The following is a 23,555-nucleotide window of genomic DNA, read 5'->3' as shown; positions in this document are numbered from 1 at the left end:
AGTCTCTCATCAGTAGATGTCCTATGAGAGGACCCTGGTTATCTGGATATGACGAGAGGCTTGCTTGCACCCTGCTCAACAGCTTTAAGTGATTATGAAATTGACTTTGAACATTTCCTGTGGTGAGCCATTAAAAGACTCTCTCTCTCTCTCTCTCTGAGAAGCTCAGCTTTCTGCACATTAATTAAGCAGCAGTGTCTTTATTTAGTCTGCCAGGGGAGCTGTGATGATGCTCCCATCCCTGTGCTGAGGCTTGTCAGAGTGTGCTAGACTGAACTATTCTGTGCAGAGTGCTGACCTAGTCTGGGGCTGGGAAGGGTGATGTGGTTTGCTGTGCTCAGTTCTGCTGGTATGGGCTTAGCATCTGAATTGTAGATGTCATTATTTTAGATTTGAAGGTAAATGTTAGGGAATCAGGCTAGATTACATGGTGCTGAATGCTGATCTTTCCTATGTTGTTTCTTTGGGACAATTGGGATTGAGACCTGCTGAATGCTTCTTCAGTGGTTTGAGTCTGGGCCCAGCAGCCCAGGGTTGTACTAGGGTAGTCTGACAGGGATGGGTTGGACTCTCACCTATTTTCTAAACTATACATACTTTATTACACATTGGAATTGTGGACTTTACTTGTGTTGGTGTGTGCCAGGGGCTGGGCAGAGAAATGTACTCGGTATTGTGATGAACTGGTATCTCAATTGTGTTGTCCAAGACTGGGTGCTCCATGTCGTTCTAGGACATGCTCCCTGTCATGGTCTGTCGTGGTCAACTGAGCCGTGTGCTCACTCCTGGTTGGGCATTGTATACTGTATTGTTATGGATAGGGCTGTCGTGTTCAGTGCTGTTTAAAAAAATATTTATTAGGATTTTTATTATTTTCACCCTACCACCCCTTCCCTGATTGGAGTAAATTAACGGACAACAACACTTCTGGTACTTACAGCTATTTTCGCTCACATGTACTGTACATGTAGATAAATAATTATACATATATTCCTCATTTCCTCTTTCTGCAAGTCTTAGATTTTCACCGACTGGCCAATCCACCATTTATTTTGATCTTAACCCCAACCCTCAGATGTCCACAGACAGGTTCATCTTTCCCAGTACACTACCATTTTGCTATTTCCTTTTGCATCCCTCCATTTTACTGTGATGTCTTACGAGGGCCCTGAACCTTCCTATTTGTAACATTTCTACTGATATTGCCCCAAAGATAAGTGCTTTACCCCAGGAGCATATTGATATTTCCCATTGACTGATCGTGGGTTTTCAGATCCCCTAACAATACAGTTTGCAGGTCCATCTAAACCCTGATATTATGACATAAAAACCATTCCTGGACCTGACTGCAAAAGCGAGCTATTAGATAAAAATGTTGCTACAAAAATAATGCTCAATATATGGGGAATTGAACAGTCAGCCTTGTGCAGACTCTGCCACGAAGAAACACTCACTAGAGCATCTTTAATGCTCCTGTCCATCGGTGGCTCGCTTTTTCAGTCAGATCCAGGAATGGTGGTTTTATGTCATATCAGGGTTCAGATGGACCTGTAAACTGAGTAGCAGAAAAAAATGCACTGGTGAGTCTGTTTCTTCATAGCAGAATCTGCACGCGGCTGACTGTTTAATTCCCCATATGTTGAGCATTGTTTTTGTGGCTAGTTTATCTAATAGCTTAAATTTAAATGAACGGATTGATGTCGATTGTTGTTTTATATATCAGTTCATAAACCTGATGCCAAGGTATTGGTAGATCAGAGACCTGTTTCCCAACGGACTTGGATTCTATGCGGCACTGCGGTCAAACCTGTTGACTTCGATTTATACTAATAAGTATAAGCCATTTGTTTTTTAATGGGTGGTAATGCGTAGTAGACAGACTCATTCTTTCATTTCTTCTTTAAGTAAGTGCCTCTTAGTTGCTTTTGTGAAAATGTTACTTGTTTACAATGTCCTTCATGAATATTATACCCTTGAAAATGTTTTCAGTAAATTGGAGTTTAGCCATATTATTTGCTGTAATATTTGATCTGCCTTTTCTGGAGGATGAAATGTAAATTGTAGCCAACTCTGTATGGCTTCATTTAAAAGGAGGATACTTCAAACAGGGATCCTTTGTCAATCTTCAAAAAGGCAAAGAGCCCAATCTTAAACAGGATGGGCCTCTTTTACTAGCCTGCTGGAAAACTAGTTTGGATTAGGATATAATGTTGGTATAATGGAGGCTTTAAAAGGGGTTTAATGACTTAATATTTAATCGTTTTAACCCTCCAAACCCATTTTCGTTATAAACAGTGCATCTGCAAAGTATTCAGACCCCTTGACTTTTTCCAAATTTTGTTACATTACAGCCTTACTCTAAAATGGATTTAAAAAAAATTGCCCCTCATCAATCTACACACAATATCCCATACTGACAAAGCAAAAACAGGTTTTTAGACATTTTTGGGAAGAAAAACAACTGACTAATCACATTTAAATAAGTATTCAGACCCTTTACTCTGAAGCACCTTTGGCAGCGATTACAGCCTTGAGTCTTCTTGCGTATAATGCTACAAACTTGGAACACCTGTATTTTGATATTTTTTCCCATTCTCTGCATATCCTCTCAAGCTCTGTCAGGTTGGATGGGGAGTCGCTGCACAGCTGTTTTCAGGTCTCTCCAGAGATGTTCGATCGGGTTCAAGTCCGGGCTCTGGCTGGGCCACTCAAGGACATTCAGAGACCCGAAGCCACGCATGCGTTGTCTTGACTGTGTGCTTAGTGTTGTTGTTCTGTTGGAAGGTGAACCTTTGCCCCCAGCCTGAGGTCCTGAGCACTCTGGAACAGGTTTTCATCAAGGATCTCTCTGTACTTTGGTCCGTTCATCTTCTCCTCGATCCTGACTAGTCTCCCAGTCCCTGCTGCTGAAAAATATCCCCACAGCATGATGCTGCCACCACCATGTTTCACCGTAGGGACGGTGCAAGGTTTCTTCCAGACGTGACGCGTGGCATTCAGGCCAAAGAGTTCAATCTTTGTTTCATAATACCAGAGAATCTTGTTTCTCATGGTCTGAGAGTCCTTTTTGATGCCGTTTGGCACACACCAAGCGGGTTGTCATATGCCTTTTACTGAGGAGTGGCTTCCATCTGGCCACTCTACCATAAAGGCCTGATTGGTGGAGTGCTGCAGAGATGGTTGTCCTTCTGGAAGGTTCTTCCATCTTCTCAGAGGAACTCTGGAGCTCTGTCAGTGACATAGGGTTCTTGGTCACCTTCCTGACCAAGGCCCTTCTCCCCCGATTGCTCCGTTTGGCAGGCGGCCAGCTCTATGAAGACTCTTGGTGGTTCCAAACTTCTTCCATTTAAGAATGATGGAGGCCACTGTGTTCTTGGGGACCTTCAATGCTGCAGACATTTTATTGGCACCCTTCCCAAGATCTGTGCCTCGACGCAATCCTGTCTCCGAGCATTACGGACAATTACTTCAACCTCATAGCTTGGTTTTTGCTCTGACGTGCACTTTCTACTGAGGGACCTTATATAGACAGGTGTGTGCCTTTCCAAATGATGTCCAATCAATTGAATTTACCACAGGTGGATTTACCAAGGATGGTCAATGGAAACAGAATGCACCGGAGCTAAATTTCGAGTTTCATAGCAAAAGGTCTGAGTATTTAGGTAAATAAGGTTTTTATGTTATTTTTAATACGTTTGCAATAATTCTAAAAACCTCTTTTCAATTTGTCGTTATGGGTTATTGTGTGTACATGGATGATGAAAAAAATATTTGATCCATTTTAGAGTAAGGATGTAATGTAACAAAATTTGGATAAAGGGAAGGGTTCTGAATACTTTCCAATTGAATCTGTAAATGTGCCTGTAGCTTTATCTGGTTTGCCATTCCAAATATTTTTTCCTTGCATTTCAAAAAGGATTCTCCTGGATTTGGTAGAGCAATGAATAATTATCTAGAAATTTTGCAGTTGAGATATTTAATCAGGGTGATTTTCTTGTAGATGGACAGGTGTTTCACTCTCCATGCTTCCAAGATCCTATCTATTTTGCTGAGTTTTTTATCAAAGTTAATAGTTGCAAGATCGCTCTTCTAGGAGACTTTCTCACATCAACTGATGAATAACACTTGGATTAATGGCACCACAAGAGCGTTTGTGTGTTGGCTGTGTGCTGGGCCCGGCCGGGCGCTCCTTCTCCCTGGAGGGATTACTCTCTCCTGTGTGACTCTCTGCTCTATTAATAGCTTCCTTTAAGGCCATTCACATGCTACTCCTCTCCTATATACCCAGGGGTTGGATGGAAGACCATCACTGACTGTACTGGTGCACTAATTATATGAACCAACCAGGAACGGGACAGGCAGCAGCCACAGACCCTTACACAGACCCCTCCACCCTGACACACACACACACACACACACACAAACACACACACACACACACACACACACACACACACACACACACACACACACACACACACACACACACACACACACACACACACACATACACATGGTGGGGCAGACCTAACAGGAGAGGCATTGTACTAGACTAACCACGCACTCACCCTGATGGTCCTAGCTATCTGTGATTTAAACTTGGATTGGTATAGGAACAAGAGCATTAGGCCAGGGGGTGATGTCTGATTCTCTTGGAAATTTCGAAATCGGACAAAATATTGTTCCAGGGAGGGTCGCCATCAGACCAACAACTCTCCCAGCAAATCAAGATTTGGGCTAGGCGGGGAAGGAATACAGGCAGAAATTTTGCTCATGTTTAGCTAGGGCATTTAGTGTATATGGCAGCAACGTCACCGGTGACACGCGTCCCATTTTCGACTCGCGTCCCATTTTCGACTCGTACTCTATCCCAACTGACGCCGGAACTTCTACAGACGTGTAAGCTGGTGCATTGGTACATTGTCAGAGGCAACCTGTCCAAGTCAGACACCTGTTTGGATATGTAAAGCTGGGTGATATGGACAAATATCAATTTCGAGAAATTGCCTGAATTGATGCCCTAACGATAAGTTTATAACATTAATGTGCACCGTTTGTTTTGTCCTTTTTAAATGTGCTCCTGAGTGGCGCAGCGGTCTAAGACACTGCATCTCAGTGCAAGAGGTGTCACTATAGTACCTGGTTCGAATCCAGGCTGTATTACATCCGGCCGTGATTGGGAGTCCCATAGGGCGGCGCACAATTGGCCAAGCGTCGTCCGGAGTAAGCCATCATTGTAAATAATAATTTGTTCTTAACTGAATTGCCTAGTTAAATAAAGGTTACAAATGCTCAATGCAGCCATTTTTATATCGATGTCAAATAATTTCTGGGTAACAGTTAAGTACGTTAATGTAATATATTTCCATTCAAATGGGCAAAACTAGCTTTTTACTAAAATTATTTATCACGCAATAATTTTGCTAGGGCTGTCAAGGGAGTGGGAAGGGGAAACTGAAAACTAGCTGTTATTGGCAGAGCGGTTTGGAACTCTTTGTTATCGGTCTAGTAACCATTTTACCGTATGGTTATGTCACCGTTGAAAGCCGACACTCCCACCCATGCAAAACTGCTGATTTTTTAGAAGGTCCTGTGTAGATTTATATTTTCAACCATCAGCTATCAGGAAGTAACTCTGATTTTTTAAATTTAAAAAGTCACACTTTTACAGTGTTAGTTTCATCGGCTGTTGTACAATATGATACAAAACACAGAAACTGAATTTGGACTCCACTGGGCATTTAAAGACGTCCTCCAGCAATTTTACTTTTACTGTTGGAAACGATATCCCAAGTATAAATACAGTAAACACACTAAAGGATTACAAGGCTACTATTCTTTTACAGGCCTGGTAGACTTGTTCTGTAACACTGGCCTCTCCTGTGCTCTGTCTTACCCATGCTGCTTGGCTGGCTGAGATATTGCCCTGTGTAATGTCATGTTGACAGAAGCTTGGCCGAGGAAGTCCGGGTAGATAGTTGGTGTCTTAGCGATGGTCCATGATAAGGTCACTTTTAATAATACTGCCTGTGTGTTTTATACCACCTGTTTAAACTGCAGGAACAGACTAATGCACTATGTAGGAGACTCAGAAGACTAGACTACCTAGATATAAGTACTAGTACATATAGCCTCGGTTGAAGCTCTTGGGCAAACTGGTCTCTGATGGAAACCTCTTTACATTATTACATTTTTATTGATCAGTTTCCCATTCCTCTGGTCTGTATGGTCTTTGTTCTTCTACCTGTGCTACACTGTTTACTGTGGATGTTACTCTTATACATGTTGACTAGAGCCACATTCTGCAGTGATGAGTGACCTGTAGGGTCAAGTGGTGTGTGCATGCGTGTGGGCACAGAGATGATCAAATGTTATTTGTCACATGCTTCATTAAAGGTCTCCATCTCTACTCCAGCTTTCTTTTATTATTGGTTTCAGGGCTTTGTTCAGGTATCCTCTCATGTGATTGCTCTGTTTTTGCCATGTTGTCCTCTTCCTCTCTGCTAGAAGTCTCCCTATTCTGACATCTCTTTCTCTCCCTGTGTGTAGACGTGCCGGCATCGGAGCAGCCGGAGCTGTTCCTGAAGAAGCTGCAGCAGTGCTGTACTGTGTTTGATTTCATGGACACGCTGTCTGACCTGAAGATGAAGGAGTACAAGCGCTCCACGCTCAACGAGCTGGTGGACTATGTCACCGTCAGCAGGGGCTACCTGACAGAACAGGCCTACCCGGAGGTGGTCAAAATGGTGAGGCTACAACACACTAAACAGAACATGCACTCATGCCATAAATATACTCGCTTCCAGCCAATTTAAGTTAATATTTATCATATTTATCAACAATGAACCTTAATCAACGTTTCTGTTTCACATCCATGTTGAAGTGCCTGAGTTGCCTATAAAACAGATTTTCACATTACTCACTCCATTCACATGTCCACTGCCTTAATCTCCAGGGAAGTCAGTTGATTGTGTATTGTTCTCTGTCCTGTCTCCCAGGTGTCTTACAACATATTCCGGACCCTTCCACCCAGTGACAGTAATGAGTTTGACCCAGAGGAGGATGAACCCACACTGGAGGCCTCATGGCCACACTTACAGGTAACACTGAGGCTACAATTGATGGGTGTGTGTGTGTGCGTGTGTGTGTACTGCCTTCTATTGGAGACTGAGTGTCGTTCCCCTCTGTAAAAACCTACCTGGAATCCTTGGTATCTTGATGTTTATCTTTAATGCATGATGATGTGGCCGGTGACACTTTGCTTCTTGAAAGTCCAATATCTAGAAAACTTGACTGCTGACAGGCATAACATTTTGGTACTGTATCAACAGTGGACTAATAAAAAAAAATATATATATATAGTTTTTGAGTTGAGTTCCCCTTTAAGTCCTGGCTCTGACAGTCCCTTGTATGGTTAAGGTATGGCTACAGGTCTAGTGTCAGGGGCTCTATCTCTCACCCCCTTTTCTGTGTACCTGCTGCTGTGCCTCCCAGGACTCCTTTAGAAATTAGATGAACATCTCAAGGAGATTCTTCCTGGTAAAACTTTTCATTTAATTGTATTTATCTTATAACATTTCCAAAAACAGCCAAATTCATTTAACCAATTTAAATAATATTTATATTAACCCGCCCAGTCATAAGCCCCCCCCCCCCCCCCCTGGCCATCATGTAACCCTGGTTACCACTAAAGGTAATAAGGACCCTACCCAAGGTGTGCCTCTGACCTTTGACCTCCTGTGACCTATTGACCTCCCAGTCTGTCCTGCTCCAGTCTCTCCATAGCCTTACCTTTGCGTTATGAAGACTCCGTTCCTTAACCTCTTCCACCGCTCTTTCGCTTTCTCTGTGTCATAGCTGGTGTATGAGTTCTTCATACGATTCTTGGAGAGTCAGGAATTCCAGCCCAGCATTGCCAAAAAGTACATAGACCAGAAATTCGTTCTACAGGTGAATGATGTTTTAAAATTATTATTATTTTACATTGGAGATGCTGTAGAGATGCACTTCAAAAATGTAGACTAATGTTGTACAAGTTTGAGTAGTTTGTAGTTGTTTAATCTCTCGTTCTCTCTCGCTCTCTGTAGCTCTTGGAACTCTTTGACAGTGAGGACCCTCGGGAGAGAGACTACCTGAAAACAGTCTTACACAGAATCTATGGGAAATTCCTGGGGCTGAGGGCTTTTATACGAAAACAGATAAATAATATTTTTCTACGGTAAGACGGCGCTCTTCATTCTCACTATATTCATACTGACATGGTACTTTCACGGATGTTTCACTAAGGTTTATTCTCTCGCTCTCTCTCTCTCTCGTAAAGTTTTGTTTATGAGACTGAGCATTTCAACGGGGTTGCTGAGTTGCTGGAGATCTTGGGAAGGTATGTGACACTGGTTTGACCTGTGGTTAGTTCTGACGCCTTTGTTCTCTGGCGCTGTCTTAATGGAGTAAAACATGTTTTACTTCTTCATCCTCCCTGGGCACTGTAGTCAAGGCTAAGGCTTGTTGGTTACCTTGCATAAAGTAGCTACAGTACCTGTGTAATTTGTTGGCCCATGTAAAGCGATTGATCGTTAATGTATGTTGGCCTCTGTCTTGGTAACATTTGATTCTCCAGTAGACTCAATAGTATATTCTGGCCTCTTTGTATGGACATGTATAATTTGCCTTACTGGCTTAGCTCTGCTTTTCTCCTCTCTCTCTCTCTCTTGCAGCATAATCAATGGTTTTGCCCTGCCGCTCAAAGCAGAGCATAAACAGTTCCTGGTCAAAGTGTTGATCCCCCTCCACACTGTCAGGAGTCTGTCCCTCTTCCACGCACAGGTAGTGTGTGTGTGTGTGTGTGTGTGTGTGTGTGTGTGTGTGTGTGTGTGTGTGTGTGTGTGTGTGTGTGTGTGTGTGTGTGTGTGTGTGTGTGTGTGTGTGTCCAGGTGTGTGTGTGTCCAGGTGTGTGTGTGTCCAGGTGTGAAATCATGATAGTGTTGGTAATGTTCTACATGATTGAGTCTGTCTCCCAAATACTGTACGTCTCTGTCCAGTGAGTTGATCCTAATTACTATTTTCCAACTATAACATTGACAATGTGTTCACATTCTTTTCTTTATTGTGACCTCCTATTTCCAGTTGGCGTATTGCATTGTACAGTTTCTAGAGAAAGACCCAGCGTTAACAGAACCAGTAAGTGCCCCCCCATGGTCACACCAACCCTCTAATCAGAAGGAACTTTGAATGATCAGGATTTCTCACTGTCTCCATTCATTCATCTACTTCCCCCATCTCTCGCTCTCATCACAGGTCATCAGGGGCTTACTGAAGTTCTGGCCAAAAACCTGCAGTCAAAAAGAGGTAAGAGCCCTGGCCGTTGTCCTAACTGGGGCTGGAGCAGTCACCTGCTGCTGCTGCTGCTGGGAAGTGTTAATGGGAGTTTAGATGTGGTACCTGGATAGTAAGGATGTGTGTGTGTGTTGTCCTGCTCATGTGTGTATGTAACTGTGTATGTTCTCAGGTGATGTACCTGGGTTAGGGTGTGTATGTAACTGTGTATGTTCTCAGGTGATGTACCTGGGTTAGGGTGTGTATGTAACTGTGTATGTTCTCGGGTGATGTACCTGGGTTAAGGTGTGTTTGTAACTGTGTATGTTCTCAGGTGATGTACCTGGGTTAAGGTGTGTTTGTAACTGTGTATGTTCTCGGGTGATGTACCTGGGTTAAGGTGTGTTTGTAACTGTGTATGTTCTCAGGTGATGTACCTGGGGGAGCTGGAGGAGATCCTAGACGTGATCGAGCCGACACAGTTCGTCAAGATCCAGGAGCCGCTCTTCAAACAGATATCCAGATGCGTGTCCAGCCCACACTTCCAGGTCAGTCAGTCTACACAGAATAACACATCTTGTCAGTTTTTTAGGGTTCATCTCAGTATATCTATGACTGTTTGTGCTGTGTAGCCTACTCCTATGATTGTTATCTTGTCATGACAATGACCATAGGAGTTTGCTCGACAGCACAACACTGATGATGGTGAAGACATCAAAACTATTAAATAACACACATGGAATCATGTAGTAACCAAAAAAGTGTTTAAAAAAATCTAAATATACAGTGGGGAGAACAAGTATTTGATACACTGCAGATTTTGCCGGTTTTCCTACTTACAAAGCATGTAGAGGTCTGTCAGAATCGGAATCTAAAACAAAAATCCAGAAAATCACATTGTATGATTTTTAAGTAATTAATTAGCATTTTATTCCATGACGTAAGTATTTGATACATCAGAAAAGCAGAACTTAATATTTGGTACAGAAACATTTGTTTGCAATTACAGAGATCATACGTTTCCTGTAGTTCTTGACCAGGTTTGCACACTGCAGCAGGGATTTTGGCCCACTCCTCCATACAGACCTTCTCCAGATCCTTCAGGTTTCGGGGCTGTCGCTGGGCAATACGGACTTTCAGCTCCCTCCAAAGATTTTCTATTGGGTTCAGGTCTGGAGACTGGCTAGGCCACTCCAGGAACTTGAGATGCTTCTTACGGAGCCACTCCTTAGTTGCCCTGGCTGTGTGTTTCGGGTCGTTGTCATGCTGGAATACCCTGCCACAACCCATCTTCAATGCTCTTACTGAGGGAAGGAGGTTGTTGGCCAAGATCTCGCGATACATGGCCCCATCCATCCTCCCCTCAATACGGTGCAGTCGTCCTGTCCCCTTTGCAGAAAAGCATCCCCAAAGAATGATGTTTCCACCTCCATGCTTCACGGTTGGGATTGTGTTCTTGGGGTTGTACTCATCCTTTTTCTTCCTCCAAACACGGCAAGTGGAGTTTAGACCAAAAAGCTCTATTTTTGTCTCATCAGACCACATGACCTTCTCCTATTCCTCCTCTGGATCATCCAGATGGTCATTGGCAAACTTCAGACAGGCCTGGACATGCGCTGGCTTGAGCAGGGGGACCTTGCGTGCCCTGCAGGATTTTAATCCATGACGGCGTAGTGTGTTACTAATGGTTTTCTTTGAGACTGTGGTCCCAGCTCTCTTCAGGTCATTGACCAGGTCCTGCCGTGTAGTTCTGGGCTGATCCCTCACCTTCCTCATGATCATTGATGCCCCACGAGGTGAGATCTTGCATGGAGCCCCAGACCGAGGGTGATTGACCGTCATCTTGAACTTCTTCCATTTTCTGATAATTGCGCCAACAGTTGTTGCCTTCTCACCAAGCTGCTTGCCTATTGTCCTGTTCACCTACTCTGCGTCTCACAAAGACACAGCGGTTGGAACCAAAAACCTCAAATTTGGACTCATCAAACCAAAGGGCAGATTTCCACCAGTCTAATGTCCATTGCTCGTGTTTCTTGGCCCATTTTATTTGGGCTTTAATCTGAGGTGCAGTTAACTCTAATGAACTTATCCTCTGCAGCAGAGGTATCTCTGGGTCTTCCTTTCCTGTGGCGGTCCTCATGAGAGCCAGTTTCATCATAGCGCTTGATGGTTTTTGCAACTGCACTTGAAGAAACTTTCAAAGTTCTTGAAATGTTCCGTATTGACTGACATTCATGTCTTAAAGTAATGATGGACTGTTGTTTTTCTTTGCTTATTTGAGCTGTTCTTGCCATAATATGGACTTGGTCTTTTACCAAATAAGGCTAACTTCTGTATACCAACCCTACCTTGTCACAACACAACTGATTGGCTCAAATGCATTAAGAAGGAAAGAAATTCCACAAATTAGAGGACAAGTAGAGAGGACAAGTACATTAGAATGTCTAGTTTGAGAAAGACGCCTCACAAGCCCTCAACTGGCAGCTTCATTAAATAGTACCCGCAAAACACCAGTCTCAACGTCAACAGTGAAGAGGCGACTCCGGGAGGAGTTTTCCCCCGTCAATCTACACACAATACCCCATAAAACAGGTTTTTAGAAATTTTTGCAAATGCATAAATATTATTTTACCTTATTTTACATACAGTTAGGTCCATAAATATTTGGATATTGACCAAGTTATTATTATTTTAGCTGTCAACCACAGCATATTGGAGTTGAAATGAAATAATGAATATGAGCTGGAAGTGCAGACTTACAGCTTTAATTTGAGGGTATTTACATCCAAATCGGGTGAACGGTGTAGGAATTACAACATTTTTTATTTGTGGTCCCCCTCTTTTTAATGGACCAAAAGTAATTGGACAATTGGCTGCTCAGCTGTTCCATGGCCAGGTGTGTTATTCCCTAATTAGTTAATTTACAAGTAAGCAGATAAAAGTTCTAGAGTTGATTTCAAGTGCAGCATTTGCATTTGGAATCTGTTGCTGTTAACCCTCAATATGATGTCCAAAGATCTGTCACTGCCAGTGACGCAAGCGATCATTAGGCTGAAAAATCCAAACAAACCCATCAGAGATAGCAAAATCATTTGGTGTGGCCAAATCAACTATTTGGTACATTCTTAAAAAGAAAGAACGCACTGGTGAGCTCAGGAACAACAAAAGGCCCAGAAGACCACGGAAAACAACTGTCGTGGACAGTATTCTTTACCTGGTGAAGAAAAACCCCTTCACAACAGTTGGCCAGATGTAAACCATTGGTATGCCTCAAAAACAGTAAGACCAGATTAGAGTTTCCAAATAACATCTCAAAAAGCCTGTACAGTTCTGGAACAACATCCTATGGACAGAAGAGTATGGAGAAGGGAATTAATTGCTCATGATCCGAAGCATACCACCTCATCTGTGAAGAGTGGGAATGTATGGTTGCCAATGGAACTGGTTCCCTTGTATTTATTGATGATGTGACTGCTGACAAAAGCAGAAGGATGAATTCTGAAGTGTTTTTATAGCTATATTTTCTGCTCCGACTCAGCCAAATGCTTCAAAACTCATTGGATGGTGCTTCACACTGCAGATGAACAATGACCCGAAGCGTACTGCGAAAGCAACCCAATACTTTTTTAAGGCAAAGAAGTGGAATGTTCTGCAATGGCCAAGTCAGTCACCTGACCTGAATCCAATTGAGCATGCATTTCACTTGCTGAAGGCAAAATGCCCCAAGAACAAGCAGGAACTGAAGACAGCTGCAGTAAAGGCCTGGCAGAGCATCACCAGGGAAGAAACCCAGCATCTGGTGATGTCTATGGGTTCCAGACTTCAGGCAGTCATTGACTGCAAAGGATTTGCAACCAAGTATTAAAACTCAAAATTTTAATTTATGAATATGTTAGTTTGTCCAATGACTTTTGAACCCCTAAAATTGGGGGGCTATGTATAAAAATTGTTTTAATTTCTACACGGTTCATACAATAATTTTGACAACCTTTAAATTGAAGATTAAAGTCTACACTTAAAGCACATCTTGATTGTTTCCTTTCAAATCCATAGTGGCGGCGTACAGAGCCAAAATTATGCAAATTGTGTCACTGTCCAAATACTTATGGACCTGACTAAGATCCAAGATCCAAATCAGAGCATGACAGACGTAGGTTTACCATGTTGAGAAATAAGGTGATGAAAGAAATCAGACAGGCCAAGGCAAACTTTTTTATTAACATAATTGGTGAAGCAAAGGGAAATTCTAAACTGATCTGGGAGAATCTAAAAAAGTTAACAGGGAAAGACCATAGTAACACTGCAAAAAGACTAGAAATCATGGTGAATAACAATCTAACACAGGATGCAGTTGAAATAGCAATAGCCTTCAATTCCTACTTTATTGACTCTGTCAGGGTACTGACACAGAACCCCTCCACTGGTTTCTTGGGCTCAGTGCGAGTAAATGATGCTCAACCTGTCTTCATCATAAGGGAGGTTTCTGAGTCAAAGGTGGACAAGGTGATTAGCTCACTAAAGAACTCTAAAGCTAAAGATGTGTTTGGGATGGACTCTACCTTTCTTAAAAACTACAAAGAGTCACTCATTGGCCCCATTACTAAGGTCACCAACACATCTATTGGTCTCGGTGTGTTTCCAAGGGTATGGAAGTCGGATATAATAACGGCCATCTTTAAATCAGGCGACCCTGCTGACGTGAGTAACTACAGGCCCATTAGTATACTACCTGTGGTGTCAAAGGTTGCTGAAAAGTGTGTAGCAGAACAACTGCCCACCTCAACAACAGCCCCTTCACATTACATTCCATGCAGTTTGGCTTCAGAGCGAAACACTCCACAGAAACGGCCAACTGCTTTCTTTTGGAAAATGTGAAGTCCAAGATGGACAAAGGGGGCGTTGTTGGGGCTGTGTTTCTGGACCTAAGTAAGGCTTTTGATACTGTTAACCATGAGATTCTCATCACAAAATTGTCCAAGTTCAACTTTGAACATCCTTGAGATGGATGAAATCATACCTTGAAGGCAGAACTCAGTGTGTCAGAGTGAGCAATGAGCTGTCGCCCACTCTTAGCTATGATGTGGGCGTGCCCCAAGGGTCAATACTGGGGCCCCTCCTGTTCAGCCTGTACATTAATGATCTGCCTTCTGTCTGTACTGGGTCTGAAGTTCAAATGTATGCAGATGATACAGTGATATATGTGCATGCAAAGAGCAAACAACAAGCTGCACAAGAACTCACTACTGTACTGGTCCAGGTTACAAAGTGGCTCAGTAACTCGTGTTTGCATCTCAATGTGAAAAAAACTGTTTGCATGTTCTTCACAAAGAGGGCAACAGATGCTACTGAGCCAGATGTCTATGTGTCAGGGGAGAAGCTCCAGGTGGTATCTGATTTTAAGTACCTTGGCATCATACTTGATTCCAACCTCTCTTTTAAAAAGCATGTGAAAAAGGTAATTCAAATAACCAAATTCAACCTAGCTAATTTCCGATTTATACGAAATTGTTTGACTACAGAGGTAGCAAAACTGTACTTCAAATCTATGATACTCCCCCACTTAACATACTGCTTGACTAGTTGGGCCCAAGCTTGCTGTACAACAGTAAGACCTATTCAGTCTGTCTACAAACAGGCTCTCAAAGTGCTTGATAGGAAGCCCAATAGCCATCATCACTGTCACATCCTCAGAAAGCATGAGCTCCTGAGTTGGGAAAATCTTGTGCAATACACCGATGCATGTCTTGTATTCAAGATCCTAAATGGCTTGGCTCCCCCTCCACTCAGTATTTTTGTTAAACAGAAAACCCAAACATATGGCAGCAGATCCACAAGGTCTGCCATGAGAGGTGACTGTATAGTTCCCCTAAGGAAAAGCACCTTTAGTAAATCCGCTTTTTCTGTGAGAGCTTCCCATGTCTGGAATACACTGCCATCAGACACACATAACTGCACCACATATCACACTTTCACAAAATGCTTGAAGACATGGCTAAAGGTCAATCAGATTTGTGAACATGGTCCCTAGCTGTGTGTTGCCGCTTTCCATGTCTGTTGTCTGTAACTTGTGAGGTGTGGAAACACTTTGTTGCTTTTATGAATTTTGTCTTGCTGCTTTTTGTTCTATGTTGCTCTGTCTGTATGCTACGTCTTGATTGTCCTATGTTTCTATGTCTGTATGCTATGTCTTGTTCTATGTTGCTATTGTCTATATTGTAATTGTTTTTAATAACCTGCCCAGGGACTGCGGTTGAAAATTAGCCGGCTGGCTAAAACCGGCACTTTTACTGAAACGTTGATTAATGTGCACTGTCCCTGTAAAAATAAACTCAAACTCAAACTCAAACTAAGGATTCATACCCTTTGTTATGAGACTCCAAATTTAGCTCAGGTGTATCGTGTTTCCATTGATCATCTTCGAGATGTTTCTACAACTTGGAGTCCACCTGTGGTAAATTCAATTGATTGGACATGATTTGGAAAGGCACACACCTGTCTATATAAGGTCCCACACTTGACAGTGCATGTCAGAGCAAAAACCAAGTCATGAGGTCAAAGGAGTTCGTAGAGCTCTGAGACAGGATTGTGTCGAGGCACAGATCTGGGGAAGGGTACCAAAAAATGTCTGCAGCATTTGTAGTGCTATCTGCAGAGTTTGCTCGGTACATGTTGCAATTCTTCAGCCATTCCTGGACCTGTTCTTTTCTGCAGATCCTCTCAAGCTCTGTCAGGTTGGATGGGGAGCCATGCTGCACAGCTATTTTCAGGTCTTTCCAGAGATGTTCGATCGGGTTCAAGTTCGGGCTCTGGCTGGGCCGCTCAAGGACATTCAGAGACGTGTCCCGAAGCCACTCCTGTGTTGTCTTGGCTGTGTGCTTAGGGTCTTTGTCCTGTTGGAAGGCGAACCTTCGATCCAGTCTGAGGTCCTGAGCAGGTTTTCATCAAGGATCTCTATACTTTGCACCGTTCATCTTTCTCTCGATCCTGTTTAGTATCCCGATCCCTGCCGCTGAAAAACATCCCCACAGCATGATGCTACCACCATTATCCTTCACCGTAGGAATGTTGCCAGGTTTCCTCCAGACGTGACGCTTGGCTTTCAGGCCAATCTTGGTGTCATCAGACCAGAGAGTCTTGTTTCTCATGGTCTGAGAGTCCTTTAGGTGACTTTTGGCAAACTCCAATAGGGCGGTCCTGTGCCTTTTACTGGGGGGCTTCCGTCTGACCACTCTAACATAAGGGCCTGATTGGTGGAGTGCTACAGAGATGGTTGTCCTTCTGGAAGGTTCTCCCATCTCTACATTGGTACTCTGTCAGTGACCATTGGGTTCTTGGTCACCTCTAACCACGGCCCTTCTCCCCCGATTTCTGTTTGGCCGGGCGGCCAGCTTTAGGAAGAGTCTTGTTGGTTCCAAACTTCTTCCATTTAAGAATGATGGAGGCCACAGTGTTCTTGGGGACCTTCAATGCTGCAGAAACGTTTTGTTACCCTTCCCCAGATCTGTGCCTTGACACAACCCTGTCTCGGAGCTCTATGGACAATTCCTTCGACCTCATGGCTTGGTTTTTGCTCTGACATACACTGTCAACTGTGGGACCTTATATAGACAGGTGTGTGCCTTTCCAAATCATGTCCAATCAATTGAATTTACCACAGTTGGACTAACATTTAAGTCATTTAGCAGACGCTCTTATCCAGAGCGACTTACAAATTGGAACGTTCATACATATTCATCCTGGTCCCCCCGTGGGGAATGAACCCACAACTGCCTGGCGTTGCAAGCGCCATGCTCTACCAACTGAGCCACACGGGACTACAATCAAGTTGTAAAAACATCTCAAGGATGATCGATGGAAACAGGATGCACCTGAGCTCAATTTCGAGTCTCATAATAAATGGTCTGAATACTTATATAAATAAATTATTTGTTAAAAAAAAATATATAAATGTACAATATTTCTAAAAAACTGTTTTTGCATTGTCATTATGCGGTATTGTGTCTGGATTGATATCCAGACACAAGGTATAATTTAAATGGAAAAATTCCAATGTTGAATCCAGTGTTGTTTTGCATATCAGTTCATAAACCATGTGCCATGGAAACTCTTTTTCAATCTATAGTGCACACGTACATTTTTTGGTAACTGGTATACTTTTTTACTCATTACAATTTTCTTTAACCAATTTTGGTCTTTAGCTGCATATGTGACAACTCCACAAGTCCTATTCATGAGATAATTTACAAAGATTATACTTAAAAAAAAAAAATGTGTTGAGTTGAACCACAATATTTGTTTGTATTATTTGTTCTGTCTTTTCTGGTGGATTAAACTGAAATTGCAACCATCTTTCAATGGCTGTTTGTATTCAATCTCTGTGTGTTTCTGTCCCTGGCAGGTGGCGGAGAGGGCCCTGTACTACTGGAACAATGAGTACATCATGAGTCTGATCGAGGAGAACTCCAGCGTCATCCTGCCCATCATGTTCGCCAGCCTCTACAGGATCTCCAAAGAGCACTGGAACCCGTGAGTCCACCTCAGCACACCCCTCACACATAGATTTATCCAATCAGAAAACTTGATTTATCTTCTTGTATTTATTTGGTTGTATATTGTTTAGACTCTTGGCTCATTATAGAAAAAATGAAGTGTAAAAGAGTTCATGTTGGCTGTGTTTTACATGTTTTAAATTTTTCTTGCAGGGCGATAGTGGCGTTGGTGTACAACGTACTAAAAGCCTTCATGGAGATGAACAGTACCTTGTTTGATGAACTCACAGCTACTTACAAGTCAGACCGCCAGCGGTAAGATATGCAGCATCACTAAAGGATCGTATGTGGTGTGGTCAGAGCACTGTTGTAGTTTTTTAAACACCCACTCACTCGTATAGGCCATGCTCACTACACGGGTTCATACCAAACATTTACAGTTTTTTATATACAGAATCTCACTTTCTCTCATATACTGTGTGTGTGTAATATTGTGATTCTTAACTCTGGCAGCATAAGACATTTTGATTGGGTGGTACTTGGCCAAGAGTTGTTGTGGTGGTAAACCCAGTAGTAATCTCTCAGTAATCTGCAGCTAGTCCCCCCTCCCCCCCTGTGTGATCTGTACTGTCTGCAGTGAGAAGAAGAAAGAGAAGGAGAGGGAGGAGCTTTGGAAGAAGCTGGGGGACCTGGAGCTGAAGAGGGGCCTTAGGAGCGATGGGATCATTCCCACTTAACGAAGCGCCACACTCCCCTCCCATCCATGTCCACCGGAGCGCCCTCTGGAACAACATGGAGCAACCGTGTTTTTTTTTTTTTTTTTTCCTTTTCTGTATTGTGCGACTTACTTTACGGTAGATTCACACGTCTGTTTCATTATTTCAACATCACTGTAAATAACTTTTTCTTTTTCCCTTAAACTGATATTACTGCGAAAAAAAAATATTTAAAAAAGGAAGAAAAAATGAGAAAAAGAACTTGTGTGGGGAAAAAAGACATTGGACAGTAGGACTTGAAATGAACTCTTCTTGGAAAAAAATCTACAGCGAAAGAAAAGATTGTTTTAACCTTGCCCTTTGAGAACCCCACTTTCCCTGAATACAAACCCATTTTCTATCTCTACAAACCCATGCTCTTTCTCTCTTTCACTCTGTCTCCTGTGGTGCTTCTGTACCTCTCTCCCTGTGTGGGACGTCCTGACTGAGTGAGATACTTGGGAGGCTCCGCCCTGACCAAGAGGACACCCCTTCCCTCCGTAAGGACCAGCCTCTGACCCCTCCTGACCTGCCTCTCTCCATGCTCAAGCTAAGCTAGTATTATGGACCCATTAGCCATGAGGAAATGAATTGAACCCCTCGTCTTTCTCGACCCTTCCTCCAAGAGGCAAACATGTTAAGGGCCTGTATGTACAGGGAGTTAAAAAGAAACGGTAAAGGGAAGGTCTTCATACACACACTTACATCCACCCTCTCGCACCATTTTCTCCCCACTTCCACATTTTGTTTCTGTTCACTTATCTGTGTGCATCTGGCTCCCCAATGATTGATTGGTTTCTGTCAGTTCAGTTGTCTCTCTTTGGGTTTGTGGACTTTGACGCTGCAGTACCAGGCAGCCTGGTATCAGTCTGGCACTGGTACCCTCCAGCCACACAGCAAATACGAAAAAAGTAAAACGATTGCGAGCTGTAGAGAAGCGCCAAACTCTCCTATTGTGAAAAGGAGCATCCGTCCCGGGTGTACTCTTCACAGTATTTCAAAATTGTATATTGTTATTATATGCAGTACACTGATATCTTGTATCTTGTAGTAATTTAGCATATATTTTTGCTTAGGAACAGTCGAGGAGTATCCAGTATATAAGAGGTATTATAAAAGGTAAGACTTACTGGTATTTATGATAGTGTTTTCCCCTCTTTCTTTTTTCTCTTTTTGTTTCCTTCTTGGTTTTTAGCTCTCATTTTTGATTTTTTTGATTAAGCTTCTTTGACCATCAGATCTTTTTTTTAGTTGTGGAGTGAGTGAGGGCAGGGCAGAGAGAGGAAAGGCATGGAGCAGTTGATATCCTGTTCAAATTTACAGTAAGTTCAGCATTGTTGACCCCATTGTTGACAGAATTAATGTGTGCTTTAGGATGGCCAAGATATATGATTAAAATGAAGAAAAAAAAGGGTTGGAGAAATACAAATGTTTAATTATTTTAAAAAATAAAGAGATATTAAATTAAACCTGTTTTGTGATAAAGCCCAAATGCTGGATTGCCTTATTTTCAGACCGTAGACTGCTGTTTGTTTTGTGCCTGTGTTTGATGGAGAGGTGAAAGGATGAATGAAGGAGTCTTGTGCTTTTGATTGTTGCTAAGCTACTCTGAAATGGTGCTGTGCAGTTCATGACTAATTGATTCTGCTTGTTGTCGCTTGGATAGTCAAGCGACAGCTGTAAAGCGGCCTGCAGTCAACGAAGAGCGTCTCAATATCCTTTGATATGACGAATGATCGATTAGAAGAGTTTACTTATTGTTTGTGTTTAATTGACTTGTTCAACAACAATTAGCAGAACATATGAATTTTGTTTTTCCATTTTCAAGTAAAGATCATTTTACTTGACCACAAATGTAAATCTATCTTGGAGTGCCACAGGAGGGCAGCAAGACTTCACATCTGATGGACCCCATAGCAGCCATTGAGTCACTATGTAGTTGATTGTATCTGCTATGTCATTTGTGAGCCTTTTCAGCCCTGTTACAATATCAGTGAATAGTGTAGATTTCTGCACCAAAGTTATCAAAACACTTAACTAGGTCTGTATTTAATTTGTCGTTTAAGGTGTAATGTGATCTGACCTGTGTGGAAGGTGGTTGTAATGTTGACCTGGTGCGCACACACCATCACACTCAGACTAGTCACTAGTGTATTGTCCTTGGGTAACCACTGAATGTTTTGTTGTAGATAGCTGGTAGGCAAAGTTTTACGAGGACAATGGAGCTTTACTTTTTAGATTTTCTGCCAAGATCATCCCCAAGGAAAATGCATGTGTGGTGTTTTCATCTACAGGTAAGAGATGATCTGTCCAGTGTTCTATATGAAAATGAGAATAACAAATTATTATTACATAGGAGCAACCTTTCTCTATTGTCAATGGCAATTTTTCTGGGGAGTTTTTTAGGCAGTCTGATTGGTTTAGCGTTATTTAGGTTAGATTCTACTTTTATTTCGGGTATTTTTACTGTGTGTCTAGTGGTGTTTATCTTTTCCACCGCTATCGAGGCAGAGCTCAGAGTACACCTTAAAAAAAAAAAAGTCTTAGTCCCTAGTTCTGACTGCTCGGTTTGAAAGGGCCAAGCGGCGCTGCTGTGATTGTGATCTGCTCTAAGTGTGGCTCTTGTTTTTCTACTCCCTGTCATTTTGACTGTGTTCCTAACAATGTTCAACATGGGAACTGGATTCTCTTGGCTTAATCTGCCTGGAATTAGATGGATTCTAGTAGGATTTGGCAGCTGTAGACGGAGAGGACTGTTTTGGCTTAATAACCAGGGACAGTGCATTGTCAAAGCCCCGCTCCCATGTTTGGGCACAAGGTAATGCCCTGGGAAACAGTAGCAGGCCAATTAGGAAAGGAAGGGTGACAACGCTTTATCTCATTACCGTCACCCAACGGGCACACATCTGGACATGGGGGGGGGGGTGGTGTTCTTGAAGGTCCAATGCAGCCATTTTTATTTCAATATCAAATCATTTCTGGGTAATAATTAAGTACTTTACTGTGATTGTTTTCAATTAAAATTGTCAAACATGAACAAAAATGTAATCTTACAAAGACCAATTTCTCAAGCAAGAATTTAGCTTGGGCTGTCTGGGAGTGGTCTGAGTGGGGAGACTGTTATTGGCAGAGGTTTAGAACTATCTTATTGGTCTGGTAACTAATTTACTGCCTGGTGATGTCACCAGGCTGTCCAAAACTCCATCCCTCCAAAACAGGCAGAAATTTCAGCCGGTCTTTTCAAAAAGCTCTTACACTTAAAGGGCATTATCATTTGAACAATTTCACAGAATTATTCCAACCTCAGTGTGGAAACATAAAACACTTATTTGTATATAACACAGTAAAATCACGTTCTGACTGCACTGGGCCTTTAAAGACTGCCACCTTTTTCTTATTTTGTCAAAGCAATTACTGGAAGTCGTTTCCACTTCTCAACCCTTGAGTGCACACTTGGCCTGAACTGGGGTGAGGCTGTGACACACTGAGGGCATTGTCATAATTAATTATAGTGCTGATAATTCAGATTACTGATTTGCCCCCTCTTTCTACACACCCAGCTCATTATTACTCTGTCTTGCTCATCAAATGCATGCATCAATGCCCTCTCCTGCAGGCTGTAGGGCAACACCCTCATAAATGAATAAAAACAGAGTAGACTAAAAGCATTATATTGTTTACTTCAAACATCCCTTCCTGAGGTTGTTTAACTGGTGATTGTATCTCATTGTTGACTTTTGGAACTCCGCCTTTGTTTCCTACAACTATAGATGAGTTTAAATCAGGCAACATCAGCACAGACCTGCGGTGGTGTGTCTTCACCAGGAGGGGGAGTCCCTACTTTACACAGACTCAGGTATGCCAGGTGTCACTCAGAACCTGTTCAGCCCAAGTGGCAGAGGAGCTAGACGAAGCTCAGACACAGATAGATAGGTTGAGGGTTTTTCCTGAGAGTCATATTTCCATGGATTCACGCCCTTCCTAGACAAGGAGGACATTTCTGCCAATAAACAACAAGGTATACAGGTGTAAGTAAGATCTAACCTTTTTCTGATGTTCTGTTTGAGCTTTCTGTGTTTCTGTCAAGCCGTCACTCAGCCCTCCCTCTCTTTGCTTAAGCATTACTGGCCCAGTGTATCTATATCATACAATAGGATCTCCATGAGTAATGTATGTAGCCTATTATAATCCCATTCATCCCTTATTGTTCTCACTTCTCAGCTAATCTCGGTCTTCTGCTGTAATGCATGTAGGAGGAAAATAAGTCAAAGATTTAAATCCACATTAATATTCAGTGTAGAGGTATTATGGGAATCTAATGCCATTGATTTCACACTGGGCAGTATATCAATCAAATGTATTTATAAAGCAACTTTAAAATCAGCAGATGCCACAAAGTGCTTATACAGAAACCCAGCCTAAAACCCCAAACAGCAAGCAATGCAGATGTAGAAGCATGGATATCATGCCTGGGAAATAAAATCTGTTTTTGTAAAGGTTAGAAAGTAACAAACCTGTTGGTTTATTTGTGTTTCAAACCATTGTGTAGGTGTTCAGATAATGCAACATAACAAACCCTTAACGTCTGTGTCCAGGCTTTGTTTCATAATATTTGGTGTTTTAAACTCATCTTCATACAGGAGATTCAGATTATAGCTTTGCCTTTGCTTTCTCAATAATAAGAAAAACAATGCATGATGCGCAATCACCACCCACTTGGGTACCAGAAACAATACAGAGGACCTCGTGCGCCACACCTTCCTACTGCTTATCCATGAGGTAAGTATTGTAGAGAAACTCAATAAACTACTGCTTGTGCAGGAAGGGCCACGATGTGCTGTAAAACTACTCATCATAGTGTTTATAGAAGTCACCCTGTTACCATGACAAAACCATGTTAAGAAAAACAAGAGCTGCTTTTGTCTACAGTCACTGTTGGGTTTGGCTGAGTCTAGAACATTGTGGCCTAACTCAACTGCAATACCCCCCAGTGAAGAGA

General features: G+C 42.4%; 1 protein-coding gene across 2 annotated transcripts in view; it reads left to right on the top strand.

Moving 5' to 3' along the window:
• Nucleotides 1-20,025, top strand: part of ppp2r5eb (protein phosphatase 2, regulatory subunit B', epsilon isoform b) — a 35,233-nt gene extending 15,208 nt beyond the window's left edge. For both annotated transcript variants that reach the window (XM_071365886.1, XM_071365887.1), the window contains 12 exons: nt 6,550-6,746; nt 6,999-7,100; nt 7,858-7,950; nt 8,088-8,218; nt 8,321-8,380; nt 8,715-8,823; nt 9,124-9,177; nt 9,295-9,345; nt 9,741-9,860; nt 17,711-17,838; nt 18,015-18,116; nt 18,439-20,025. In XM_071365886.1, the coding sequence (XP_071221987.1) occupies nt 6,550-6,746; nt 6,999-7,100; nt 7,858-7,950; nt 8,088-8,218; nt 8,321-8,380; nt 8,715-8,823; nt 9,124-9,177; nt 9,295-9,345; nt 9,741-9,860; nt 17,711-17,838; nt 18,015-18,116; nt 18,439-18,538 (1,247 nt within the window). In that variant the 3' untranslated portion in view covers nt 18,539-20,025. The remainder of the gene's footprint in view (nt 1-6,549; nt 6,747-6,998; nt 7,101-7,857; nt 7,951-8,087; nt 8,219-8,320; nt 8,381-8,714; nt 8,824-9,123; nt 9,178-9,294; nt 9,346-9,740; nt 9,861-17,710; nt 17,839-18,014; nt 18,117-18,438) is intronic.
• The last annotated feature ends 3,530 nt before the right edge of the window (nt 20,026-23,555 follow it).

The sequence above is a fragment of the Salvelinus alpinus genome, chromosome 25 (assembly GCF_045679555.1).
Source record: "Salvelinus alpinus chromosome 25, SLU_Salpinus.1, whole genome shotgun sequence".
Classification (NCBI taxonomy): domain Eukaryota; kingdom Metazoa; phylum Chordata; class Actinopteri; order Salmoniformes; family Salmonidae; genus Salvelinus; species Salvelinus alpinus.
Note: the sequence above shows the minus strand (reverse complement) of the source record. Positions and strands in the feature narration are given on the sequence as shown.